The 26,496-nt window shown below is 47.5% G+C and overlaps 1 protein-coding gene across 1 annotated transcript in view; it reads right to left on the bottom strand.

The window, feature by feature from the left end:
• The window catches only part of LOC146822185 (uncharacterized), a 51,777-nt gene that overhangs the window by 17,398 nt on the left and 7,883 nt on the right, over positions 1 to 26,496 (bottom strand). The window contains exons 2-3 of the mRNA XM_085609976.1: positions 13,093 to 13,163; positions 3,433 to 3,485 (exon numbers count right to left, since the gene is read on the bottom strand). Of these exons, the coding sequence (XP_085466102.1) occupies positions 3,433 to 3,485; positions 13,093 to 13,163 (124 nt within the window). The remainder of the gene's footprint in view (positions 1 to 3,432; positions 3,486 to 13,092; positions 13,164 to 26,496) is intronic.

Below are 26,496 nucleotides of genomic sequence, written 5' to 3' on the forward strand. Positions count from 1 at the left end.
GCATGGGAACCAGCAGGGATCCTCGACCAGGGATCCTCGACCAGGGATCCTCACCCAGGGATCCTCGACCAGGGATCCTCGACCAGGGATACTCGACAGGTCTCTTTCATTGCATGAGATGATAAACAGGAGCTATACAGAGGCAATACCATCCTCGCCCATTGGGATGCTGCTTGTTAAAAATAGTGGCCATAGCTTCATAGGGCCAGGAGCTCCATTTCCGCCGATCAAGTTAATAGTTAGTTCGGCCTCACTCAACGTGATTTATAGAGTCGTGGGCACCAGTGGAGGCCGATCGCCGTTGAGGGACTTCCGCTTCCACATTATTAGATGACGCGGTGTTATCAACATATAAACTTCTGATGTTGGCAATCCAGGGGGTTGGCACAATATTCATGGAGAATTGCTTCTTCTCATAATAAATACACTGGTTGATTATGGACCACAATGTCCTTGCATTTTGCATTTGGCCGCCTCATGAAGTAGGATTAGTTGTTTCTCCTCTTTTTTTTTTATGGGCCAAAGTTTCTTCCTATAAAAATATCTTATTTTTTATTTCTCCTTTTAAGGAAGGATCATTCGCGTATTTCCTCTACCGCATAATGTTGTTGAGTTTTGTTTTTAAAAATCTAATATCTGTGTTTTTTCCCTTTGTCTAGGCTCCTGTTGCCAAGCATGGTTTTCTGACCCCGACCTGGTGCACACTAAAAGGGGGAAATGCACCTGCTCTGTCCAGTGCTTTATCTGTCCTTTATTGGGGCAGGCCTGACACTATGTGCATTTGGCACTCACATCTGGATAGGGGAAAGCAACCCAGGGATGAAACAACGAGCTCTGAAGGTGCAGCCAGGGGCACCTGCAGGGCAGGGACACATTCTGAGGGAAAGAAGCTGGTAGGGCTTTCCCTTGCTCAATATGACCATCATTTTGGGTCACAGTCGCAGTGACATTCTAAAAGGACGCCAGACATACTGTTATCGCGAAACACATCACAGGTGCCATACCTCGCGCAGGAGATGCAGAGGAGCCCTAGATGTGGTGGTCTAATCGAATGTTACCACAAGGGACGGGGTGCGCCTCCGCCAGGGTGCAGAGGGAGATGCATGAACCCTAAACTCTGCTACCGGAGGCTGCAATGAGTTCATCTCCCCATAGCCAGGTGGGGAGGCAGTCATTGTCTCCAATATATTTGGGGTACCCTTGGGTGCTCCTGCACCTCGCACAGTGAAAGAAGAAGATGGGGAAAGCAGAGGCAGAGAGCATGCGGCGCACATTCCATATGGTTTGGGATCAGAGTCAACTGGGCAGGAAAAAAACAATAGTCAATGAGACAAAACGCAGACGCTGGAGTCAGGAGGTCCCAGTTCTAGATGCCACCATGAAGAATCGAACAAGTCCCACAGCACTTTCGCCATGAGGCCATACTGGTGATATCACTTTGCATGGCATTGCAGGACTTGTTATTTATTGTTTCTCACTGTTTAAATGCTTATCACAAGTATCACACTGCAATGAGCTGTGAGCTGGACTCTCAGGTCAGACAGAGCGTCCCATATCAGATATTTTAGACGCTTTGAGCTTCTGTGCGTAGTGCCTGTATCCCGCCACCTTTGAGAAGGCGCGAGCCTACCAAACATGTTCGAAGATGCTACTTGTGTCAGGTAAGGGCCTCGATCACCATGAAACCCACCGGCCTCTTGCAACGGCTTCTGTAGGACCCTGGCTCATTCCTCCGCCTGTGGACTGTGCAGGAGCGGGCTCGCTTCCCAAGCACCACTCAAACAGCACAAGGGCGGGACGTGTGTGGTTCAGGTGTTTGGTGTTTGATGTACAAATGATTAGTCCCTATGCAAATGCTGACACATATAAATATGCGGGGCTCAGGTATTGTAGGTGAACTGTACCGTAGGTGCTGGGGCCGCCTTCCAGAGTCATATATCCCTCGCATGTACTTAGACATGCTTCGGGGGATCTTGCATTGGAACATACATGCCAGGTCTCCTAGCCCACAACTCTCCTAGTCTCTTAGACAACTCTCATAAAAGGCTTGCCTTGACTTTACTTTTGCAAACAGACACTGTACTGGTTGTGTTGTTGATGATGTGTCTAGCAGAGAAGTGTCATCGCTTCATCGAATGGACCCACAGGGGGCTGTGAAGTGTTGCTTCCCCGAGCACGGTGACCCTGGTGGACTTCAGGCAGGGCCGGCTTTAGTGCTGGTGGCACCCTGTGCGACAATGTTTGGTGGCGCCCCCCCGCCCCCCAATGACCACCTCCACCACGGATTCTCTCACTAGCACCCTTTAACAGTGACCAAGTCACCATAACCACACTCTCTCAGATGCATTGAATTAGTTATATAGCGCCACTCATACCAGTGTAGGGTGTCCGAGCACTTTGCATCACACACACATTACACAGAGACAATCAATCATACGAGTGTAAATCAGTGTATAGGAAATGTTACTTAAGCCAAAGGACTGAAAGTGTAGGAGTCACATGTCATCCATACTGGTAGGCAGTATAGTTTAAGAGTGCTGGGTGTGGAGAAGCACAAACGCAGAGTCGAAAAAGAAACATCATAGTTGGGAGTTTCTTTAATAATAAGGATCGATTTCTAGCCAAATTAACCCTTTTTGCAATATTAATCAATGTTCTAATAATGTATACTTTGCAGTGTGTATGCAGTTCTGGGATGAAAGTTAATAGCTCACTGTTGTATATTAGGACTTTCAGTTATAAATTGCAAGTAACAAAAGGATGTCTCTTTTGAAAGCAGTAACCAGCTGACCTGTTTACATCATATGCACTCTGTAATCTACTTGATACAAGTTCTTTGCAGCAGGCATATTAACCCTCTGTACTAACTTCACCTAAGTCAAAACCTGAACTATACAAAACGCTGATCTCTCTCCAGGAAGATAATTAATCACACGAGTTTTCTTGACATTTATGTGAGGCCTGGTAATTGCAGGCTGAAAGAAACGCTGCAGCAGGTGCTTCAAAAGCTTAATAAGCTTTCAAACACAGCACCCCCAGGATTCCAGCACCCGGTGCGGTGGCACTGGTCGCACCACCCTAAAGCCGGCCCTGACTTCAGGTCCCGCCTGAGGCTCCTCTGAGCTGGAGATGCCGATGCGAAGGATTGGACGGTGGGGAAAGATGATACGGGGTATTATCGGTGCCTGGATCACCCCAACCCTCACTGACACCCAGTACAGCCTGGACAGAAACAACACGCATGTGCAGGGTGCAAGCAGGGGCAGGGGTGCTGCATGCTGTAGTGACCTGGGGCAGCCAAATATGGGAAGGGGACAGCAGCCGGACACCACTTCCGGTCAGGGAGTGGGGAGGGTACTCTGGGACAACGAGGGCAAGGCAGCAGACGGGCACGGAAGCCAAGAACAGCAATAAAGCATTAACGTGACATACCTGTCTCCGCGTGATGCGTGGGCGGCAACAGACTCGTGCTAGCAGCACAGGGGCTTGAATGAGAAAAGAAACATCCAATCAGTGCTGAGGTACTTTCCCATAAAGTCCTTTTCTATTAGCCAAGGACAACTTTCAGGGCAACATTTCAACAAAATCCCGGGCTTCTTGTCCGGACGCTCGCCACGCTGTCTTTATATTTCTTGTGGGCAGAGGAACCTTGCAGCCGTGTCTGCCCCAGGTTTCCACTGTGCCCCTTCCAGGTGACCTGCAACTCGACTCTCCTTCATTCCTAGACAGAGGGGGCAGAGTTAGTATAGTTGCGATTATAAATGTGGTTGTGGCAGCTTTTTATGTTTTCTTTTTGTAAAATAATATATATTCCCCCTTGTGGGTGTAGTAATCTCCATTCACTTCTTATAAAATGCGTCCATTAATATGTTCTTCCTTACCTGATATTGAACTACAGACATTCCGCGAGCTCCCCTTCTTTGGTGAGAATTTGACACCCAGATGTTGGTGTCTGTGCGCTGCCACCCTTGCAGAGGGCACCGGTGCCCTGTGCCGTCTTGTTCGCGGTTTACACCGATTCAAAAATAGATACAAAAGAAGTAAAATAATAAAAAAAGCAAAGAATGACAGGAATGCAACAAGTAAACCTAACGTGATGAATGCCATGACCAGCTGAAGGTCAGACTAGAGTGAGACATCCCCCGGGCGCTTCAAAGGGTGTCCTGCTCCTTAAAATAACCCCATCGGTGTCAGGGTGGCAGCTTCCCAAGGCCGGGGTAGGAGGGGGCATGACTCCGTGTCCTAGGAGCCCTGGCACCGAGCCTGGACAGTGTTCACGGGAAGACACTGCAGTCCTTTGGGGGAAGGGGAAGTAGGCGGCGGGGGTGGGGGAGGGGGGGAGTGGGCTCTATCACAACCGGACATAACCCCGTGCCCTCCGGCCCTCCCGGCCAGGGCACTGCCAACAAACACAGGACTGGATCTGAAGCCAGGTGTCCGCGTGCAGGAGAGCGCCCAGTGGTACCAGGACAGCCTGTGACTGACTGAAGAGCTGGCATCGGAGGTGGGATGTTGAAACAGCAGCGAGCAGCTGACCATCACCCAAACAATGAGGGCAGGGTCACGCGCCTGACATCTCATGGAAGCTGATGGGTTCGGGGTGCGCTTTTCTGCAATGGAAATTCGAAGGCGCGGTAGATTTTCCTTCCCACATCTTTGAGGGGACAGCTTTTCTTCCTCCCCGGGTGTGTCTGCGGTCACCCAGCTGCGTCTTCTGGGTCGCTCGTGACCTTGCGTCTGCTTTGGTTTTCATTACCCAATGAACTTACAATGTATTTTGGGCTGACAGTTGCTTGAGCCACAACCTCATACGTCTGTTGCATCCGCAGCAGTGGCTAAGAAAACATCAGAGCAAATATGTATTCCCTAACTTCAGAACCCTTTTAATTTGATGAGTGCTATGGAAAAAGAACATTGCCTATGGAAAAATAATATTCTCAAATGTATGCACTGTGTAGAATTGCATCACACACCTAAAGTACTGAATAATGGTATTGAGGACTTCTCGTTCAGAAAAACCCGATATACGGAGCTGGTAAATTAAATAGCCATTTTTTTCACATGAATGTTAATCTTTGCTACATGTCTGTTTTTAATCTCTCACCCTCTACTCCGCTTTTTAAATTCATTTTTGTACGCATAGAAAGAACAGAACAGTATAGTTGCTTTAACGTGGGCAACGTAAATCCCATAAAGCTTCTTTACAGCCTGTGTGATCTGGTGCGTGTTCGCCTTGACCTCTTCACACAGATCGTAAGGCTGCAAAAAACGTACACAAAAGCTGCCGATGGTTTCAAAGGGTCGCGTTCATACGGAAAGCACATTGGTTCATATTTACACGCGGACATCGCCGCCAGAACGTCCCTGTACGTCCCTTTTAGTGACGTTCTTGTGACGATGTCCTCTTCTCCTTATTTACCAATCGGCGTTAGGCCCCTTAATGTGGCTTAACGCCGCCGTGTGGATAAGGCCCGCCCATTGACTGTAAGTGCACCGCAGAGACGTGTTAAGGCTTGGGCAAAGTGGGCTCTGGCCCCGGCCCCACCCTTTCAGGGGCCCCTGACAGAGCAAACGCTGCTCTTTAGAGAGTTTTGCCCTTATGACTTTGAATAGTTTCTTAAACAGATTGTTTTAAATGAGGTATGTGGGAGATGTGTGAGTCCATTCCAAACATTTTGCAGAGAAATGTTGTGTTTCTGTTCATGCACCATCCACCGCGTATTCATATATCTCAGATATTATTTGCAGTATTAGTGAACTGCTGCTGTGTCACAATATTGAACAGACGGGTCACTATGCCTGAAAATTAGAAGTAAATACGTTAAGAATTTGGAGACGTAAATTGAGGTGGTCTGAGGGTAGAAGGCACAGTGAGTCCTGTCCCTCACACTCATTCATCCCTCACCTCATTGCAGGTCATTGGCGCAGGATCACACCGAACCGCAGGCACAGCAACAAAAAGCTGCGTGAAGGACACAGTCCAACCACCCCTCCTCCAAGCAGGCCTGGAAAAGCAGCAGGTGTTCCGCCTCCATCCCAGATCTGACCTTTGTCAGGGGGCAGGGGGCGCTCTACAGATGCCACCACAGTGTGATCCATGGGAAGAGCGGCCATGGTCGACTCGCTGACCTTCGACCCTGGGTGTGGACAACAGGTCATGTATGGAGGCTCAAAGCAGGTGCCTGATCCAGGGAGCCCATCTGCCTCCCTCCCATTCCACTCGCCGCCCCCACGGAAACCCACCAGGGCCTTCGCCGCTCATCCCTCAATGGTGGAGCGATTGATAAAGTACGGCGTCTACACTAGATGAGTCCAACCAAAACAGGAGTTGTGGCTACCTGCGAATATTCACAAAGATGCCATTTGAGTAGGAATAGTGTCTGCAAGATGCAGGAGGGATGCCGTCCACCAGGGAGAGCTCTCACCTTCTGTCCGGCTGTGGGGGCTGAGGTAAGGGTGGGGCTAGAGCTCTGCGAGGGGGGGGGGGGGTAAATGAAGGGTCAGCTCTGGCCTTCTGTCCGGTCTCAGGGCTCTCCGGGGGCAGGGGTGGGGGCTGAGGTAAGGGTGGGGCTAGAGCTCTGCCAGAGGGGGGTAAATGAAGGGTCAGCTCTGGCCTTCTGTCCGGTCTCAGGGCTCTCCGGGGGCAGGGGTGGGGGCTGAGGTAAGGGTGGGGCTAGAGCTCGGACAGAGGGGGGTAAATGAAGGGTCAGCTCTGGCCTTCTGTCCGGTCTCAGGGCTCTCCGGGGGCAGGGGTGGGGGCTGAGGTAAGGGTGGGGGCTGAGGTAAGGGTGGGGCTAGAGCTCGGACAGAGGGGGTAAATGAAGGGTCAGCTCTGGCCTTCTGTCCGGTCTCAGGGCTCTCCGGGGGCAGGGGTGGGGGTAAGGGTGGGACCGCAGCTCTGCCAGAGTGGGGGTAATGAAGGGTCAGCTCTGCCTCAGGGTTAAGTTCGAGTCGGAGTAAAAGTAAAGGTCACATAGACTTTGGGCAGATTCAGGAGCAGGGCTGGGCCTGGGCTAGGATTACAGACCGACCTTTCAATTAACCATTTTCAACAAATATAGCTTTCAATCAAATAGCCGAATCCCCAAAGTGCAGAAAAATCGAGTTTTCTCACTGACGTAGTTTTCAATAAAAACCTGTCAGTGAAATGTGATGGTGGAATGTGCGTTGATGACGTGCCAGAGTCTTGTGGGGTCCCCCTTACCTCTGCTGTCCCTGATCCTCTGCCAGGGGTATTTAGGGCTCTCTTCTCAGCAGTGACCCCAAGACAGGCTCCGGGGAGCAGAGAGCTGTGCGGCTCACCCCGTCCTCGGCCTGAAAGGGTGCACCCGAGACGCGCAGCTGCCCTGCGGCGGGTGTTTAAGAAAGGAGGTGCTAACCTCGGACCCCTGCGTTGCTGTGTCCCCCCCCCCCACGGTTAAAAGTGGACTTTATATCCCCCCCCCCCTCCCCTTTCCCACAACCTGAGCTATTGGGGGTAAGGGAGGTTTGCTTGACCTGGAGAAGCAAAAACTCGGGATTTAGAACGACATGGAGTGGTTAGGGCTGGCTTTACAAGTAAGAATGTATTTCCACCAAAACAAACCCTTTTTTAGAGACATTAGGATAATGAAAGACTGAACAATACCTTTCTACCCCGTACCATGTCGTTTGCATGCAGCTCTCTGACGGCAGTTCATAGCTCAGTGTGGTAGATTATGAATGATTGTAATTTATGAACTGCACAGTAACAAAAGGGTCCCAGGGACAAAAGCAGTAACCCACTGAGCTATGTACATAAAATACAGTTCTCTGATCTGCATGGTGCACATTCTTAGCAGCAGGCGTATTAACCCTCTGCGCTACCTCATATGAGTCCAAACTGCCACTGGACAAAACTGGCATCCCTCTCCAGCAGGTGCATTAATCACCAGAGTTGTCTTGAGACTTATCGTTGCCTGAAAACTGCTGGATATACAAGGAACTCTGCAGCCCTTGCTTCCAAAACTGCTGCACTGCTACAAAAACGGTCCCCAGTGACAAAACCGACCCCCTACCCTTCCAGTCTCCTGGTGAAATGCCCCGGTGCGGCCAGTAGGGCCATGTCAGACCTCACCCTGGCGCGGCCCTGTCGTAGCCTGTTCCCTGATAAGTGAGGCGAGCTGTCCTTAGTCGCACAAGGGTTTGAACACACCGTCCCATATTTTTCCTCGCACGTGATTATATTTTTGACAATGATGTTAAAAAAAGGAGTTACGCCGAGCGGCTCAAGATGTTGACAAGAAATGTCGTGATGATGTCTAAGTCTGTAGGATGCGTCACTTTCATATGGTCCTAGTGTCTATCATGTCTCATTTCATCATAATTCAAAGTGGTACCCAAGGTTTGTGCTGCCAGCCTCCAGGAGTGACTTAACTAAAGACAGGTCCGCCTCGCCAGGGGCCAAGGTCCAAAACCACTGGGGCAAGTTTACATCTGGCGTTCCAGCTGCTGCCCCCAGGAGGGTGGGCGACCGGTCGGGGGTCGGGCAGTCACACTGTGAACAACCCAAGGCCTGATTGTCTCAAAGGCCTTGTTGAAACCCGTCTCTCTGGCAAGCCTTCAGACCAGGTCCAAGCTGGGACCCTCTCGGTGACCGCATGACTCTCATGGTCAGTGCTTAATTTAAGCCGGTGCTCAGCACTGGCACTTTAATGTCAACACCGGCATTCATGACAGTCTGTCACATGGAGCACAAAAACAGTTATTTATTAATTAACCACACCTGAAAATGACTAATGCCTGCCCCCCCTCCCCCCCCCCCCGAGCCATTCTCATAGCACTGGGGGCCTGGGATAGTCTGAGTTGTCACACTTGGAGGAGTGTGATGGCTGCTGGTTGGGTTGGTACTGTCACTGGCCGCGCTGGCAGGGCAATGGATGGTGTCGGATACAGTGGCCTCCTGATGAAGCCCCGGCTCTTATTGTTTCTCAAATTAAACACTGCTCCTGGTGTCTCTCTTTGAGGTTCAATCAGGCGCGCAAGACCCATAGGGCTCCAAGGGCTCCAAGGGCTCCCGCCTCCCCCCACCCCGTGGCGGGTCTCGGCCTGGGCTGCTCCAGCGAGAGCTGCTGTGGGCTCGGCTGGGCAGCGTCTGGGGTCCTGATATCTGGCGCGACTGGGTTTTTCACAGGTCTTCAAAGACCATTTGCCTATTTACAAACCTTTGTAAACTGTTTAACAAGGCTTAGGTTTTTTTCTGGTTTCTGTACCCCCCCCCCCTCACCCTGCACTCACAGGTATCCCTCTGCACCCACAATGCACTTGCGCTGTTCACCCTGCAGTCACACGAGCACACTACTCACCCTGCACTCATGGAACACTTCACTCGCCTGTCCCCCTCACTGCTCAATCTGCAACCTCACTCAAATAAGCCCATCACTAACCATACATTAATTCGTCCCACTCTGCACTTACATCCGCTCCATATGGTCACCTCGCTCACCCTGCAGTCACTTCTCTCACCATAGTCTCAAACTGGTGCATCGCTCACCGTGCACTCACATGGGCACTCCTGCCACCCAATCAGCGCAGAGGGTTATTGTGCCTGCTACGAAGAACATGTACCATGCAGATCTCAGAACTGAGTGTGAATAAACTATGAGGAGCGCTATAAAAAAAAATCAATGTTTGTCAGAAAGGTGCTATAGAGAGATGAGGTGCATTGTTGGTGAGTGGTGGGGAGGGAATTCGTGGAGAAAGAGGAAATGGGGGAGGGGCACCAAAACAGACCGTTGCACCGTGTGCGACCAGTGCTAGGGCAGCCCATGCTGGGAGTCTTAGCCCCCCTCCCCCGAAGTTCGGGTCTAGTTGCGCCCCTGGACTCCACACACTTCCACCTCCCGCTGCAGCGTGTGCGCCCTGAAGCTGACATTCTGGTAGTGTCAACTGACAACGCTGTGTAAAGCAAATTAAATAACAAAATTAAATAGAGTGGTTAATCCTGCGTCGTGAGTGCGTTAGTTTCCCTTCACAGCTGCACCTGACCCTGACTTTGATGGGGGCGCTGTGTTAAAAAATAACTTATGGGTTTAAAAGCAGTGTTTAAAAATAACTTATGGACGGAAGTAAGACCCCATCATTCCCATGCACCAGTGGAGTGCGGCAGGGCTGTATCCTAGCCCCCTTTTTGTTTTCACTTTATATAAACAACTTAGATAGTGAATTGTGTAAACTCAGAGTGGATTCTCCTCAGGCAGGCAGTCGCCCAGTCCCTGTCCAACTCTATGCGGACGACGCGGTGCTCCTAGCACGGACTCCGCGGGGATTACCGAGGCTGATTGATGGATTTGTAACTTTTAAGTCCTCTCTTGATTTATCTGCAAACCTAGATAAATCGTATATCATGCTTGCGGGGGCCAGACCAGACAAAAAATGTTCTTATAAGATAGGAACTTATAAAATTGGTCGGGTCCAGTCCTTTTCCTACCTAGGAGTATTGTTTGACAGGCATGTAAAGTTTAGACCTTTAGTGGACAAACACTGCTCAGAATTGGTGGCCTCCTCTGGGGCCATAATGGGTTATGGGAGAAGGCTGGGAAGATGGTCCCCCGAGCAAGTGATGAATTTGTATAGATCAATATGCTGCGCTAAGGCAGTTTATGGGGCTGAAGTTTGGGGCTTTGTGAATATACATCAGGTCCAGACAGAGGAAAATAAATTCTTTAGAAGGATACTGAAAGTCCCGCACAGTACATCAGCCTACATGGTACATGAAGAATTGGGAGAACCGTATATTGAAGATCAAATCAAGGTCAGGCCGCTTTTGGCCTGGGTGAAGATTTGGTCTAACTCTGAGGCAGGCTTCAGCAGACAAATAATTATAGATTGTCTGAATCGAGACAAAGGGAGCTCTATCCCATGGCTAAATTATGTAAAGTGTACTTTGGAGGCCATTGGTTGTAAGAACCTCTTCACTGAGCCTGGAGCCCTTATTGCCCAGAATAAAACGCTAGTTAAGAAAAAGTTTGGGGAATGGACAACTGCAAGCAGGGCGGCCACTGAGGAGTCTAAATCTACAGTTCTGGCCTATAGATTACTGAAATGGGAGAGTGGAAGGGAGCCTTATCTTTCACTGACTCATAACGCACAGGACAGATTTTATATGACCCGCTTTAGGTTTAACCTTTTGCATCATTTATTATCTGATCCTCTTGGTTTTACCTTAACGGTGGAGCAGAAGGGTACCTGCGGCTGCGACAAGTCTCCGCAGGATACCCTTCATTTTGTTTTGTTATGCTCATTTTATACATCACCTAGGCGTAAGTTCCTGGTGGGAATTTTGAAAAGAGCCAAGTTTAGACATGCCAAGATTGCCTTATTGTTTTTACAAAGGGCCAATGATGCATATACCTTGTCCTGTATTATGAGTTTTATTAAGACGGTGGTAAGGATAAGGAACTCGAGAGAGATGGGTTGATTGTAATGCCCTGTATATAGAGATCCTGGATAATGAAAAGAAATGACATGATTTGAACTGTCTTTTTAATGTTTTTAATGTGTTTTAACTGTTTTATGTACTTTTATGGCATCTTTATAAGTGCCGAATAAAGAATTATTGATTGATTGATTGAACTTATGGGTTTAAAAGCAGTGTTTAAAAATAACTCATGGGTTTAAAAGCAGTGAACTTTGGCCGTCCAGCAATTTCAGGCAAAAATAAAAATGTGAAGTTCAGTCTGGTGATTAATGTTTCTGCTGCTGAGAGATCGGAATGCTGTCTAGTGGCAGTTTTGACGCATCATAAAGTAGCGCAGAAGGTTCTGTGCCTGCTGCAGGGCACGGAACTGAGTGTGAGTGAGCTATGACAAGCGCTTTAAAAAAATGAAACGTGTTTCAGAGGTTGTGTGGAGGTATGAGGGCACTGCTGGAGGGTGGCAGTGCGGAATCAGTGGAGAGGGTGCCCACAGGGAGGGCGTCAATAAAGACTGTCACCCCAGCACCATCGGCGCTACAGCCGGCCCTGCTCACAAGACCCGAGCAGTGGAATGCACGTCACTGCGCAGACTTAACCCCTGATCTTCCGATTACACGCCTTCTTCCTCTGTGAAAATACTGCTCGTGGAAAAACTCTTGGCATAAAACAGACATAAGATGCGGACCCACGGAGCGCAATAGATATGACAACTGCTGAAGGAAGGGCGGGGCCTCGTGACCCACACGTGAACCAGAGCCCCCTTTCCCCCATACAGCAATGGCAATACATAGCATATTGCACCTCTGTGTATTATATATCTGTAGTTCTGTTACTTTAATAACTTTAAATACATCAGCTTTGAGGGTTGTCAGCGGCGCTGGACGCTGACAAGGAAAAGGTCACGGGTGAAAGATGACGAAGAGGCAGAAATGTGAAGAGCGCATAAAGCATACACAAAGATCGCACAAAGCGTGCACAAAGTGTTCAAAGAGTACATACAGTGCACACAAAGCGTACAAAGCACACACAAACTGCACACAAAGCGTGCACAAAGTGTAGAGTACATAAAGTGTACACAAAGTGCACACAAAGCGTACAAAGCACACACAAAGCGTGCACAAAGTATTCACAGAGTACATAAAGTGCACACAAAGCACACACAAACTGCACACAAAGCGTGCACAAAGTGTAGAGTACATAAAGTGTACACAAAGTGCTGCACACAAAGCGTACAAAGCACACACAAAGCGTGCACAAAGTATTCACAGAGTACATAAAGTGCACACAAAGCGAACAAAGCACACACAAACTGCACACAAAGCGTGCACAAAGGGTAGAGTACAGAAAGTGCACACAAAGTGTACAAAGGACACACAAATTGCACACAAAGCGTACAAAGTACACAAAAAGTGGGTGTGTACTCAAGCTTTAACTGTCCCTGTGCGTCTTCTACACCAGATCGCCCCTGCAGAACCCTCCCTACGCCATTTATTTATTTATTTATTTATTTATGTTTGCGATATGTGTACACAAATGCAACTTCCAGGGAGGTTATGTGTGTTTTCATCTTATATAGTTAAAAAGCGCCTCCAACTAAAGCGCAAGCAGGAGAGCGCCACGGCCGGGCCCCGTCTGTACTTCATGGGGCCCTAACTTACCTCAACTGTCCGAAGACTTTATCAAAGCCGACAGCGTTCTCAAGCTGCAGAGGGGTGGCACTTGTCACTTTCTAAAAATACACGAACAAAATGGATTCTAAAATACTAAATAAACAAAAAAGTGTTGTGCCTTCAATTGTATACTCAATATCCCATTTTATTCACAAAAAATAAGAAAGGGCCTAGAGACTTTTTCTTTCATAGAACAGCAGAGTTTAAGCCATGTCCTCGCTTAGTCCGTCCGTCCGTCTGTCTGCCCAGTGCCCACGTACCCACCCTGATCACCAACCCATTCACCCCAGGAGTCAGTATGATGTATTTACTTTCTTTGTAGAGACGCTGTAAGGCGCATATAGGCCTCGAGGCGCCTCGGTGCGGACACGGATACTACGCGGCATCGGCTGCCGGAAGCCGGATGTTACGTGGCTCACCTGGCATCCCGAACACTGACATGACGGGGTAGAAGAGGCGCTGCACGGTCCGGATCCAGGGTTCCTCCATCTCCAGAGCCTGCCCCACAGCAAAATGTCTCCCCCTCTGGAGCAGCGTGCCCTCGCAGTTCTACACTCTCTTCGCCCTACTTCCCCTAACTCTTTGTTTCTCCCGGTTCTGTTGCCTCTCTCACCCACCCCACCCACCCCCTTGCTGTCCAGTTTCCCCTGCTCTCTAGTTCTCCGCCCTCTTCCTCACGGAGCCTCTAACCTTATATCTCTCTCCCCCCTCTGTTCACTCCTCTCTTTCTCCCCTCCAATATATCACCTTTCAGGGTGCCTCTCCCTTAGCGTCGCTCTGGATTGGTGGACCAGGCTGGGGAGGTACCATCATCTGTGGTGTGGGGCCCCCAGAGATCACCGCTTGAAATCCCCCCCACGGAGACTTATGCCAGCAGACACCTGTTCCGGGACAGGGTAATTGTCTCTTGGGGTGGCTGCGCTCCCTACACGCAGAGCGGAGCAAATTATGTGAGTTTAAGAAACTTCTGCCGAGCGGCTGGGCCCCAGGGCAGCAGTTCCATCATTGAGAAGTAATTGGCGCCATTACTGAAGTGAGCCAGTCAGTGGAGTGACAGGGTGCCAAGGGCCCCAAAGCAAGCAAGGAAGGTGGACCTCCGCCCCTGGTTTGATAGTAATAAACAGCTATAATTTAGGAGCAGGGGGGCCTCTGGCCCATTAGCCCCAGTGCAGCTGCACCGGTTGCACTATTGATAGCTTTGGTCAAGAGTCTGTAACTTTGAGGAGTGGCCTGCTGCACAGATGACCCCTTCCAGGATGTCAAAGATCAGAGGTGAAGTACAGGCAGAGGGCCGACCTGGAGCTAAGGTGCTGACCCCAGCACGGGTGTATCTGATCCAATCACATCCTCAGACTCCCGGGCTGTGACATCACAGCGGGAACAAGAGATATGGGAAGGTTAAGACACAAGACAACAGCAGGGTGCCACAGGGGTGTGCCAAGCTGCAGGTTTTTCCATTCGCAAGCTTCCCTTTCTTCTGCAGGTGTAAGATTAGTGCCGGTAGAACAAGAGAGTGGACCTTTGCGTCCCTGCGTCCAGTTTCAAAAGTCACCGTTTTATGGTAACCTGGAAGTAAAATAGTGCATCCATTATCAGCAGTCACTAGCACTCGCGGAGCAATGTTACCTCTTGGTAGAAAAGAATACTAAAGGGCCCAAGGAAACAACAGGATACTCCGCTAAGTACTGAGAGCTCAAATATCACGATCTTTGCAAGAACCTCCCTAGGTACCACAAACCTCATTTCCTATGGCAGAACATGATATACCACAGCACCAAAACAGCCACACACAAGGATCCAACACTCCTCCACTCTCACAGATACAAACAAGACATGACATACCACACCACCAACACAGCCCGCAAGCAAATCCACCACTTCTCCACTCCCACAGACACACAAGACATGATGTACCACACCACCAACACAGCCACACACAAGGATCCAACACTCCTCCACTCTCACAGATACAAACAAGACATGACATACCACACCACCAACACAGCCCGCAAGCAAATCCACCACTTCTCCACTCCCACAGACACACAAGACATGATGTACCACACCACCAACACTGCCACACACAAGGATCCAACACTCCTCCACTCTCACAGATACAAACAAGACATGACATACCACACCACCAACACAGCCCGCAAGCAAATCCACCACTTCTCCACTCCCACAGACACACAAGACCTGATGTACCACACCACCAACACAGCCACACACAAGGATCCAACACTCCTCCACTCTCACAGATACACACAAGACATGATGTACCACACTACCAACACAGCCCTCCACAAGGATCTAACACTCCTCCACTCTCACAGATACACAAAAGACATGATGCACCACACCACCAACACAGCCCCGCAAGGGACCCAACACTTCTCCACTTCCACATATAGACGCAACACATGATTTACCACAGCATAAACACAGCCCGCAAAGGATTCAACACATCTCCGCTCCCGCAAATACACACAAGACCTGATGTACCACACCACCAACACAGCCATGCAATGGATCTAACACTCCTCCACTCTCACAGATACACACAAGACATGATGCACCACACCACCAACACAGCCCCGCAAGGGACCCAACACTTCTCCACCTCCACATATAGACGCAACACATGATGTACCACTGCATAAACACAGCCCCGCAAAGGATTCAACACTTCTACGCTCCCGCGAATGCACACAAGACCTGATGTACCACACCACCAACACAGCCATGCAAAGGCTCTAACACTCCTCCACTCCCACAGATAAAAACAAGACATGCTATACCACAGCACCAACACAGCCACACAAGCAAATCCACCACTTCTCCACTCCCAAAGAGACACACAAGACCTGATGTACCACAGCACCAACACAGCTTCGCAAATAATCCAACACTCCTCCACTTCCATATATAGAAGCAAGGCAAAATGTACCACAGCATAAACACAGGCCCGCACAAGGATCCAACACTTCTACTTCCTCACAGATGCAAACAAGATGTGATATACCACATCACCAACACAGCCCTGAACAAGGATCTAACACTCCTCCACTACCACAGATGCCTACAATACATGATATACCACAGCACCAACACAGTCCCCTACAAGAATCCAACACTTCTCCCCTCCCACAAATATAAAGAAGATGTGATATACCTCAGCACTAACACAGCCCGCAAAAGGATCCAAAACTTCTTCACTCCCACAGATGCCTACAATACATGATATACCACAGCACTAACAGAGCCCCACAAATGATCCAACACTCCTCCACTCCCACAGATACAAACAAGACGTTATATACCACAGCACTAACACAGCCCACGAAAGGATCCAATACGTCTACACTCCCACATATACACACAAGACATGATATACCACAGAACTAACACAGCCCCACAAATGATCCAACACTCCTCCACTCCCACATGTACACATAAGACATGATGTACCACACCACCAACACAGCCGCACAAAGGGTACAGCACTTCTATACTACACTCCCACATATACACACAGGACATGTTATGTTATGTTATAGGTTATTTGTAAAGCCCAGCTTTCACTCCGAGAAGTATCATGGAGCTAAGCAAATTGCTGACAGACTGGATGGCTGAGACTAGGAAAGAGAATTTAGAAAAGTGCTTTGCAGAGCGCATCAGGGGCCATAAAAATCCACGTTTTCAGAGCTTTTCTGATTTTTTTTTCTGATTGAATGAAACGTAGGTGGTTAGGCAGTTGGTTCCAGGCTTTGGTCCCTAGCACTGCAATTGATTTACCGCCTTTTAAGAGTATCTGAAAACAGGGGATTTTAGTAGGTTAGTGTACGAGAGTAGGATCTGCCTCGTATGTTGACCCCACTTTTTTTCTGATGTTTACACTGGTTTCTGGCTATAGTCTGGCTGGGACCCTGCTAATCAGGGCCCCAGCCTCTCTGTTCTCTCCAAACAACTTGGAGTGCATATTAGGTGCACTAGTGATTGGATACTGTGGTACCTTATGAGCCCCTAGTATAATGGTACCTTAGGTACCAAGGGCATAGGTACTTCACAGGCCTACCAGGAGCTGAATCATGTATTATGCCACCCCTGGGAAGCAGACTAAAACTGACACCACAGGCCTGCTACTGCAGTCTGGGGAGGTGGTGCTAGCACTCCTCACTGAGATATAGGTTCACTATATCTCTCCTGCACACACATTTAAACCTATCAGTCACCCCTAAGGCAGGCCCTATCAATCCTGAGGGCAGGGTGCTTGGTTTCCATGTGAGGTGGTGCCTCTGCCTGAGTAGGGTCCCTCTGCAGCTCTCAGAGTCTATTCTCTGGGGCTGTTTGTGAATGCGGTCAAACCATATACTCTTAAGTGCATTATAACCTCACGGTTAATGCTAACTTTGGAATGGCTGTATCAAAACATGTTGTGTTTGGTGTCAAACGCTTTGGAATCATACCCCCACACCAGAAACTGGTGTGGGAGTATGATCCCACCCTTCTAGAGGAATAGACATGTACCTACTGTGGAAACGCGGTAGAATCCTGAAGAGCCCTGGCATCACAAAATGGATGCCACCAGTCACAGACACTGGGCTGCCCTCCTGCTGATGACCGAAACTCGCAGTGGAGGAGGCCCAACAATAGGTATCCTGTCACAGGGAGGTGTGAACACCTCCCAGACAGGGTTTAGTGTATTGGGGCTGGGTGGGTGCACTCCTAGAGTGCTTTGAAGTCCTGCACTGGGGGAGCAGTAGGTTCCTCTGTGCATATGCCAGCTCAAACCGGCTCAGGGGCTACCTGCCCCAGCTCTGGCGCTAAACTGGACAAAGGGAAGTGGGTGTAGCCACCCACTCCCCCGGACCTCCCATAGGTGGGGTCATAGAGCTAGTCCCTCCCTTCCTTCCAGTATAAGTTAGGAAACCCTTGCCATTGCAAACTAGATATCCCTGGACAACGCTCTGAAGAAGAATCCTGGACCTTCGACGTTCCATTACCTCTGGAAGACGGAATAATCTCCCTTGGAGGCAAGGAGTGACTCCCCTGCTTGGCAGGCACCAAATCTTGCAATCAACGGTTGCAAACTTTCCCGCTTCCGCCAGAGTCCAAAGTCCCTGCAGCCCAGGAAGAGGATTTCCTGACTTCTCCAAGGCCATTGTGAGTCCCCAGCGACGCTGAGGCAAGTGGAACCCACGAGTGACGAGGAACCGCAATCCCTGGGTACCGTGCAACCCCTTCACGACGTTCTACGGACCTGTGCATAGGATCACGTGTGGTTCAAGCCTCCAGCAGGAATCTTTCCAAAGATCAGAGGTCTACCCCGTCCCGAGTGACCGTGGGCCCCTGTTGAGTGAATCCTCTCGAGGCGTCTTCGCGATCCCTTGCCGGTTGGCTTGTGGGTCCCCAGAAGACTTTTCTACAGTTCCAAAGGGCTCCTCTGTTTGCTCCAGGCCTGCCATGACTTACCCTTGCTGGGTGAGACCCTCAGACCTTGCTGGTCTGCACCGCTGACTTTTTGTCCTTTCCACGAGACTTGCTGTTACCAAGGCTTGATGGCTCCAATCTGGTCACCGACACCGCAGTAAGCTGCAGACTTCGTGGGACACACCGAATCCAGCTCCTGGTCATCGTCGATGCCTTCTGGTCCTCGTGGCTGAAGAGTCAATACACCCGTGGATCACCTGAAATCACCCGACGACTGTGGGCATCCATCTTCCTTGCCCCGGGTCACTGCCAAGTGACTTTGAACACTGTCCCCTCTGCTTTCAGGTCTTCCTTCTTCTGAATCCAGCCTTGGATTCCACCGGACACTTCTTCTGTCTTCACAAGCAGCAAGTCTTCATTGGCTCCCATTGAAAACGATGCCGCGACCCGACGCCAAAAGACACCTATGCACCCGGCTTCCCTGGGTGAGGTAACTCCAGCACTACGGTGCTCCTGTGGGTGTCTGTGTTCTCACACTGCATGCGTCTCCCATGGGTCCTTTACTTACCTGCCTTGGGTGGTTTTGTGAGGCCCCAGCGCTTCTGAAGGCCCAAGCCTTGTCCCCTTGCAAGTCGTTATCTCTAAGTTTCTTTTTTAGTATATGGTCTGGTACGCCCCTAGGGCCCCAGACATATTTGTGCTTAACTTATTGTGAAATGTTGATTTGTGCATATGTCCCTGACTTCTAATACCATAAAGAGATTAGTAGAGAGTTGTTAGTAATAAATACATATATATTTGATATATATACCTGTGTGGTGTCCTTTCATTTGGTGATTCAAGAGATTATGTGGTAAAACAAGCTGCTTTACATTCCTCTAAAGACTTAGCCTGAAGGCTGCTCTCCACAGCTACCACTAGGATAGCTTTCTTTAAAAGGTTGTCTTAAACCTACTACCATAAGAGTCGAATTGTACTGGTGCAAGGTGTCCACTATAACTAGTGAACAGCATATACCAGGCCAACCTCTCACAGTTAGCGTTCGAAGATCTGAGGGTACGGCATGGCAGATAGCGTGTGAACCTAGGCCGACGATAGTGAGGGCCTGAGTAATGAAAGATTCGGAAGGTAAGTATCAGGATCTTAAACAAGATTCTTTTATGGATGGGTGGCCAATGCAGAGCCTCTGGTGCGGCGTATGCTGATGAGCTCCTGGGCCACTTTAGTACTGGTCGGGCTGCAGCGTGCTGTACCATCTGTAGCTTGGTAAGACCGACTTATTGGCTCCTGCATAGAGGCTGTGGCAATAGTCCAATCTGGAAATGATCAAGGCAACTGCAACTGCCTGTCTTGCCACACAGGGAAGTCGGTCAAATAACTTTTTAAGTGACTTTATCAGATGGAAACAGGTTTCAGCTATTGATAGAGAAAGGATAGTGCTGAGTCGAATTTTACCACCAGATTCCTGGCTACTGTTACTGTATTGGGGGGGGGATATCAGAGGGCCACCATAGGCTAGGGTACAAGATGTTCTCTTTCCCTAGTGGCATCATTTCAGTTTTTTCCGAGTTGCATTTTAAATGGTTTGTTTTCATCCAGCGAAAGACTGCTGTAAGGCATTGTCGGAGACTTTCCTCTGCCAGTGTTGTGTAATATTATCTAAGACCAGGATTAGCTGCGTATCGTCAGCGTAGGAGATAGTTGCAATGCCAAAGGACGATATCAGACTAATCAGGGGGGACATATAGATATTAAAGAGTGCCGGACTGAGAATAGACCCTTGTGGTACCCTGGCAAGTACAGGTTTTTCTGCTGACTGATTGTTTCCAAGAGTGATGACTTGTCTTCTGTTTTGCAGAAATGATTTAACCCAGGCCAGGGCAAGATGAGAAATACCACATAACGCGAGACGGTGCAGGAGGATGACATGTGAGACCGTGTCAAAAGCAGCTGATAGGTCTATAAGACCAGCACAGCATTTTTCCCCTGGTCCAAGGCGGCTTGCAGGGATTCAGCGGTGTATAGGAGGACTGATTCTGCAGAGTGTTGAGACCTGAAACCTGATTGATTGTGGTGTAAGATGTTGTCTCCTTCTAGATAAGACATGGAGTAGAGAGATAGGTCGAAGATTGGTAGGGGTGGTGGGTTCGGCAAGTTGTTTCTTTTGAAGAGGCTTGACGGCAGCACGTTTCCATTCGTTGGGGACTTCATCTAGTAGTAGAAAGGCATTTATTATTTTTTTGATAACTGGGTTGACTATAATAGCGTGTAAAATTAAAGGGGGACAGGGGTCAAAAGCAGTGCCTGATTTCACTGCAAGAATAGCCTGACGGGATTGTTCTAGGCTCATAGCCTGAAAAGCTCTAAGTGATGGTCTATTTATATCTAGATCGGCAGGTGTAGTAACAAGCGGAGTGGAGGGTGCAGGGAAATCTTCTTGTAGTGACTGAACTTGTTGTTCGAAGTAGTCAGCTATGCGGTCGCAAAGATACTGTGATGGGGGAATATCTTGTTTAAGGGATGAGGGATTTGGTAAAAGAGTTAACTATCTTAAAGATAGTTTTTTGATTTGCCTTGGCCAGTTTAAGCATCTCAGTAAAATAAGATTTCTTAGTGGCCTTGATTTGTTGATGATAGTGTTTAAGGGGGATTTTAAACCTGATCTGGTCTTCCTGTTTATATTTTTGTCGGCATCTGCGTTCCAGGATCCTACTTTGGTTGTGTAATTCTTTCAGGTTTTGGGTGTACCATGCAGCGGAGGGTTTTTTAAACAGTCGGTTGTTCTTTAGGGCCGGAGGGGCAAAATGAACCCCCAAGGTGGTCGTCCACTGTGTGAAACGTTGGTTGTCTACAGCTGGATCTCCCCACAGCCTGGGCCTGCAAATTGAGGCTTCCAAATTGAGGTTGGCAAGAGCTGCCATATCTCTCCATCTAGGCCTGACGTTTTGAGTGACGGGGATGTGGCTCTTTAAGTTTTTTGCATGCTGATATCTAATTTCTAGAAGAATAAACTTGTGATCGGACCAGGTTAAACTGACTGTGGGCGTGACTTTAAGGGTCGTAAGATTAGAGCAGATACCATCCAAAGTGTGGCTTGCATTATGAGTGGAGGTGAGTATCCGTTGGTCAAGGCCAAGCGTATCAAGGATTTCTAGGAAGTTCACTGCAGCTGGGACACTTTGTACATCTAGGTGGATGTTAAAGTCTCCTAATGAGGTAAAATTGGCAAATCTAAGAATAAGTGAGCTTGCGGTGTCTCCAATGCTATCCAGGAAACATTTGAAAGGCCTGGAGGGCGGTAAAGCAGAGCCCCTGAGAAGGAGAAGGATTCTTCTAGTTGAAAGCAGAAGCCAATGCTTTCTGCACCTTTGAGGTCAGACGTTTCAAACGCGGAACATTTGAGAGTGTTGCGGTAAATAATCGCCAGCCCTCCTCCTCTTTGTTCCAGTCTATCCTGTCTATGAATAAGATAGCCATGGGGTGATGCACAGATAAAGCCAGGTTTCTGTTATGAAGAGGTAATCTAGGTTGTCATTTAAAATGAGGTCGTGGATGCTTTGGGCATGTTTACATAATTAGGGGGCATTTATGAGGCCTCCTCGTAAGTAGGTGTTATTAGGGCTATTTCCCACCGGTGTATTTTGTGGTGGACTAAAACTGTTTTGCAATTTTTACAGCAGATGGGGCTCTTCCATTTAGTGACATCAAGGTTTTTTTTTTTTACAAATGTGAGGATTGCTGTTAAAAGCCAGAAGAGAGTCTCTAGAAAAACACCTGCCTGAAGGAAATTGGGTAGCGTTTCTAGCGCTGGTCGCATTCCGGATGCGGACGGATGCAGATGGGCTTGCCTTTGGCGCGCCCGTGGCGCGCCCGCTGGCGCGTCCACTGCGCACATCCGCTGCGCGTCAGCACCATCCTCCACTTAAGTATGTGGAGGCAGAAAGACTCGGGGGAAGACTAGAACGTCTCCCTTCTAAAGATGGCCACCGGTGAATGGCAAACCGGAAGTAGGAAAGTCTAAAGCCAGTCCTCCCTCAAATCAATCAGCCGGGTAGCTGAACTGAGGACCGTGTAGAAATGGTGGGATGATATACCACAACACCAACACTGCCTCACAAAAGAGCCAACACTCCTCCACTCCCACAAATACAAACAAGACATGATGTAGCATAGCACCAGCACAGCCCCACAAAAGGATCCAACACTTCTCCCCTCCACTGGATACAAACAAGAGATGCAGCAAGACCAATAGAAAGAGCCACAAGGAAATATAAAAATGCGGGATAACTGTAAAGGTATGCTCCAAAGCACACAAGGCAAATAAATAAGAAAGTAGACGAGCTGAAGAGATGATGCTCCAATAAGATTTATTCTTGAACTTCTGTCAGGATTTCACAGGAGCACGTCTGTACTGAAAGAACTCCAACCGCTGAATGCCAGATTCAGTAGTTAGAATTTGTAACTGCAACAGACATCACACGCGGGCCCTCCTTGAAGGTAAACATACCTTCAAAGAGCGCACGCTATAGAATACAACAATCACCATTAATACATGACACAAACAAGGGACAGCATTTAAAGCAACATGAACATACACTACATCATCTCCCTTTTTTTATAAAAGAAGAACAACCTGTGGAGAGAAAGAAAGGTTAAGACAAATAAAAGTCCTTACATTTCGCAGGGAATGAGCAATTCCTAGAAAGTCTGCTTGATACTGAAGTTGTGGGTATAGGAAAAGAGGAATTGAATTGAATGCTGGGAGCAGGAGATGAGCGTTGAGCAGAGCTGTCAGAAGAAGTTTGAGAAGGTTGTGTGCAATTGGTGGAATTATCAGAAGGTGAGCCAATAGGAAAATGAGAACATGAAGAGTTGTCAAAAGAGTACTTGGACAACCGAATTCTGTTAGCTTGCGCAGGAGAAAGTTTGACTATAGCTCCTTTATTCCACCATCCCTTTCTAGCCAAAAAAACTGAACCTTTTGAAACTTTAATAATTTGAGTTGGTAGTGAAAATTTAGAGACACCTTTAATAACTCTATTTGGATTTTTGATCATGACCCAATCACCAATCTGAAATGTCTGCACAACAGGGTTAACAATAGAATCAAAACCTTTCTTTTGAATTTCCTGTTGTGCAAGGACATTTGTCTTAATGATTTGTTTATCATGACAAGCTAAACAAGAATGATCCTTTTTAGAAAGACTTTTTATCCATGAGGGGCAGATGTTCCCATTAGGATTCCTTTTTTTAAGCAACCTGAAGGGAGATATGCCAGTAGTGGAATGTGGAGTGACAATGTATGACCAGATCTTGTTTCTAAGGAAAGAGTCAACATCAACAATGCAGGAAATTGCAGGCTGTATGCCCTCTTTGATGAATCTATTCATTCTCTCAATGAGACCATTCGAAGATGGGGAGTACAGTACAACCCTAAGATGTTTAATGTCATGCATTAAAAAAAATCCTGCATCAAAGAAGAACAAAAATGTGATCCATTATCAGTAACAATTTCTTTTGGTGATCCCTCGACTAGAAACACCCTGGTAAGAAATTTGATGACTGTATTTGAATTGGGAGTTTCACAAAAATCAAAGTCAACCCATTTTTAGTGATAATCAATGAGTGCAATGATATAGTGTCTGTGATGTGGTAGAACAAGAAAAGGACCAGCAAAATCAATAGCAATTTTAGACCAGGGCTCCTCGGGTAAAGGAACACAATGTAAAGGAAGTTGAGATGTCTTCCAATGTTTATCAGACACAAAACATGTGTCACAATTGTCAATCCAATTAGTTATATCTCTATCTAGGCCTGGCCACCAAAAGTGCTCTTTTAGTTTCCTTGAAGTGGCACCAATCCCTAAATGACCCTCATGAGCTGCATGAAAAAGCTTGTTTCTAAAAGTAGTTGGAGGGACACGTTGGTTTCCACGAAAAATAACATCATTAACAATAGATAAATCATTTGAAACTTGAGCAAATGATTTTAAAGGGGCAGGAAGAGAACGCTCTTAAGGCCAACCAGAGATAATCATGTTCTTAACGGCAGAGAGTGTGGAGTCATCATAGTAAGCTTTGACCCATTCTGATTGTGAAATATTAAAAGGAGACAGGACTAGATCCTCAATGGAGGCAACAACGCATTCTATGTCATCAAACTTTGAATCCAACATATTTTCCTTTAAAGGCAATCTAGAAAGACAATCCGCCCTCAGATTATGTCCTCCAGAAATATGTTGTATAGTGAAATTATATTCATGTAATCTTGAAAGAATTCAAACAAGCCTAGCTGAAGCTCTGCCAGTGCCGTTGCCATTGAGTAAATGTAACAGGGGCTTGTGATCATTAAGCAGAATGAAGTGAGAACCTCAAATAAAAGTTTTACATTTTTCAACTGCCCACGAGCAGGCCAAAGCTTCTCTTTCAATAGTGCTATAGTTTTTTTCAGCACTACTTAGGGATCTGGAGGCAAAGCCGATGGTATGCTCTTTTGAACCCATCCATTAACAGAGGACTGCACCTAGGCCATGTTGACTTGCATCAACAGAAATTGTCCAGGGGTGAAAGATGATAATGCAGGTGCTTCAATTATGACTTTTTTAACTAGATTGAATGCATATTCAACTTCACTGGACCACAAAAAATTTACATTTTTCTTAAGAAGTGCACGTAAAGGTTGAACAATCTGAGAGTAGCCCTGGATAAATCTTGAGTAATATTCTGTCAAACCCCAAAAAGATTTTAAAGAGTCTGTCAGTAGGAATGGGGCCATTGGATATGGCCTGAGTGAGGGAAAATTTTGGTTTGATACCATTTCCAGAAATCGAGTGTCCTAGATAATCTACTTGCGTTGCAAACAATTTACATTTGTCCTTTCCCAAAGTTACACCAACATCTTTGAATCGGGATAAAACTGCTTTCAGGGTGTGAATATGCTCATCCTTATTTTTAGAAAAAAATAAGAACGTCATCTTGATACGCTTGTACAGATGTTATGTCTCTGAGTAAGTCATCCATAAATTTCTGAAAGACACTGGCTGCTGATGCCAGGCCAAACGGAAGCCTTAAGTATTTATAAGCTCCAAACGGAGTGATAAATGTGGTAAGGTCAGAAGAAGAGGGGGACAAAGGAATTTGATGGTATGCACTGCGGAGATCAAGTAAAGTGAAAAAATTGGATCCAGAAATGCCAGTGTGTAAATCTTGTATCTTAGGAAGTGGATGACAATCAATGATTATGTTTTGATTTAGTGAGCGAAGGTCAGCACATAAACGAATACTGGAATCCTTTTTCTTAACAATAACTATTGAACTGACCCATTGTGAAGAATTTGTTGTTTCAATTATGCCTTCAGACACCATTTTATCTAATAATTTCTTAAGATCGTCTTTAACATTTAAAGGAATGGTTCTTAATTTGTGCATGACAGGAATGGCACCTGGTTTGAGCTTGATAAAATGCTCATAATTCTTAATTTTGCCAACTGATTCCTTGAAAACGTCTGGGAATTCTGAAGTGATGCTACTAACTAAATCATGCAAGTTTTCAGACACTAAGGAAATAGAGACGTCATTAACTTGGACCGGACAATCTGAACCCGGAACAAGCTTAAGGGCCCATTTTTGCAAGGTCTTGCCAACCAATGATACTCTTCCCTTTGATTGCCACATACATTTTGGTACAAATACATTCACCCAAACATGACACATCACCTATAAAGTATCCCAACATATCTATGTCTTTGCCACAATAAGCTTTTGGAACAATGTCTAGAGGATGTAACTGCAGACAAGAAGTGGGCCAATGATAATTAAACAAAACATCAGAAATGATGGTTACAGGCGCACCAGAGTCTGCCATCATATTGAAGGAAATGTTGTTAATTATAACTTCACATGTGGGATCTTTTGCGCGATTGGATATAGATGAATCTCCATCAGAATCAATTGAAAGTAT

This window comes from Triturus cristatus, chromosome 6 (assembly GCF_964204655.1).
Source record: "Triturus cristatus chromosome 6, aTriCri1.1, whole genome shotgun sequence".
NCBI classification, from domain to species: Eukaryota; Metazoa; Chordata; class Amphibia; order Caudata; family Salamandridae; genus Triturus; species Triturus cristatus.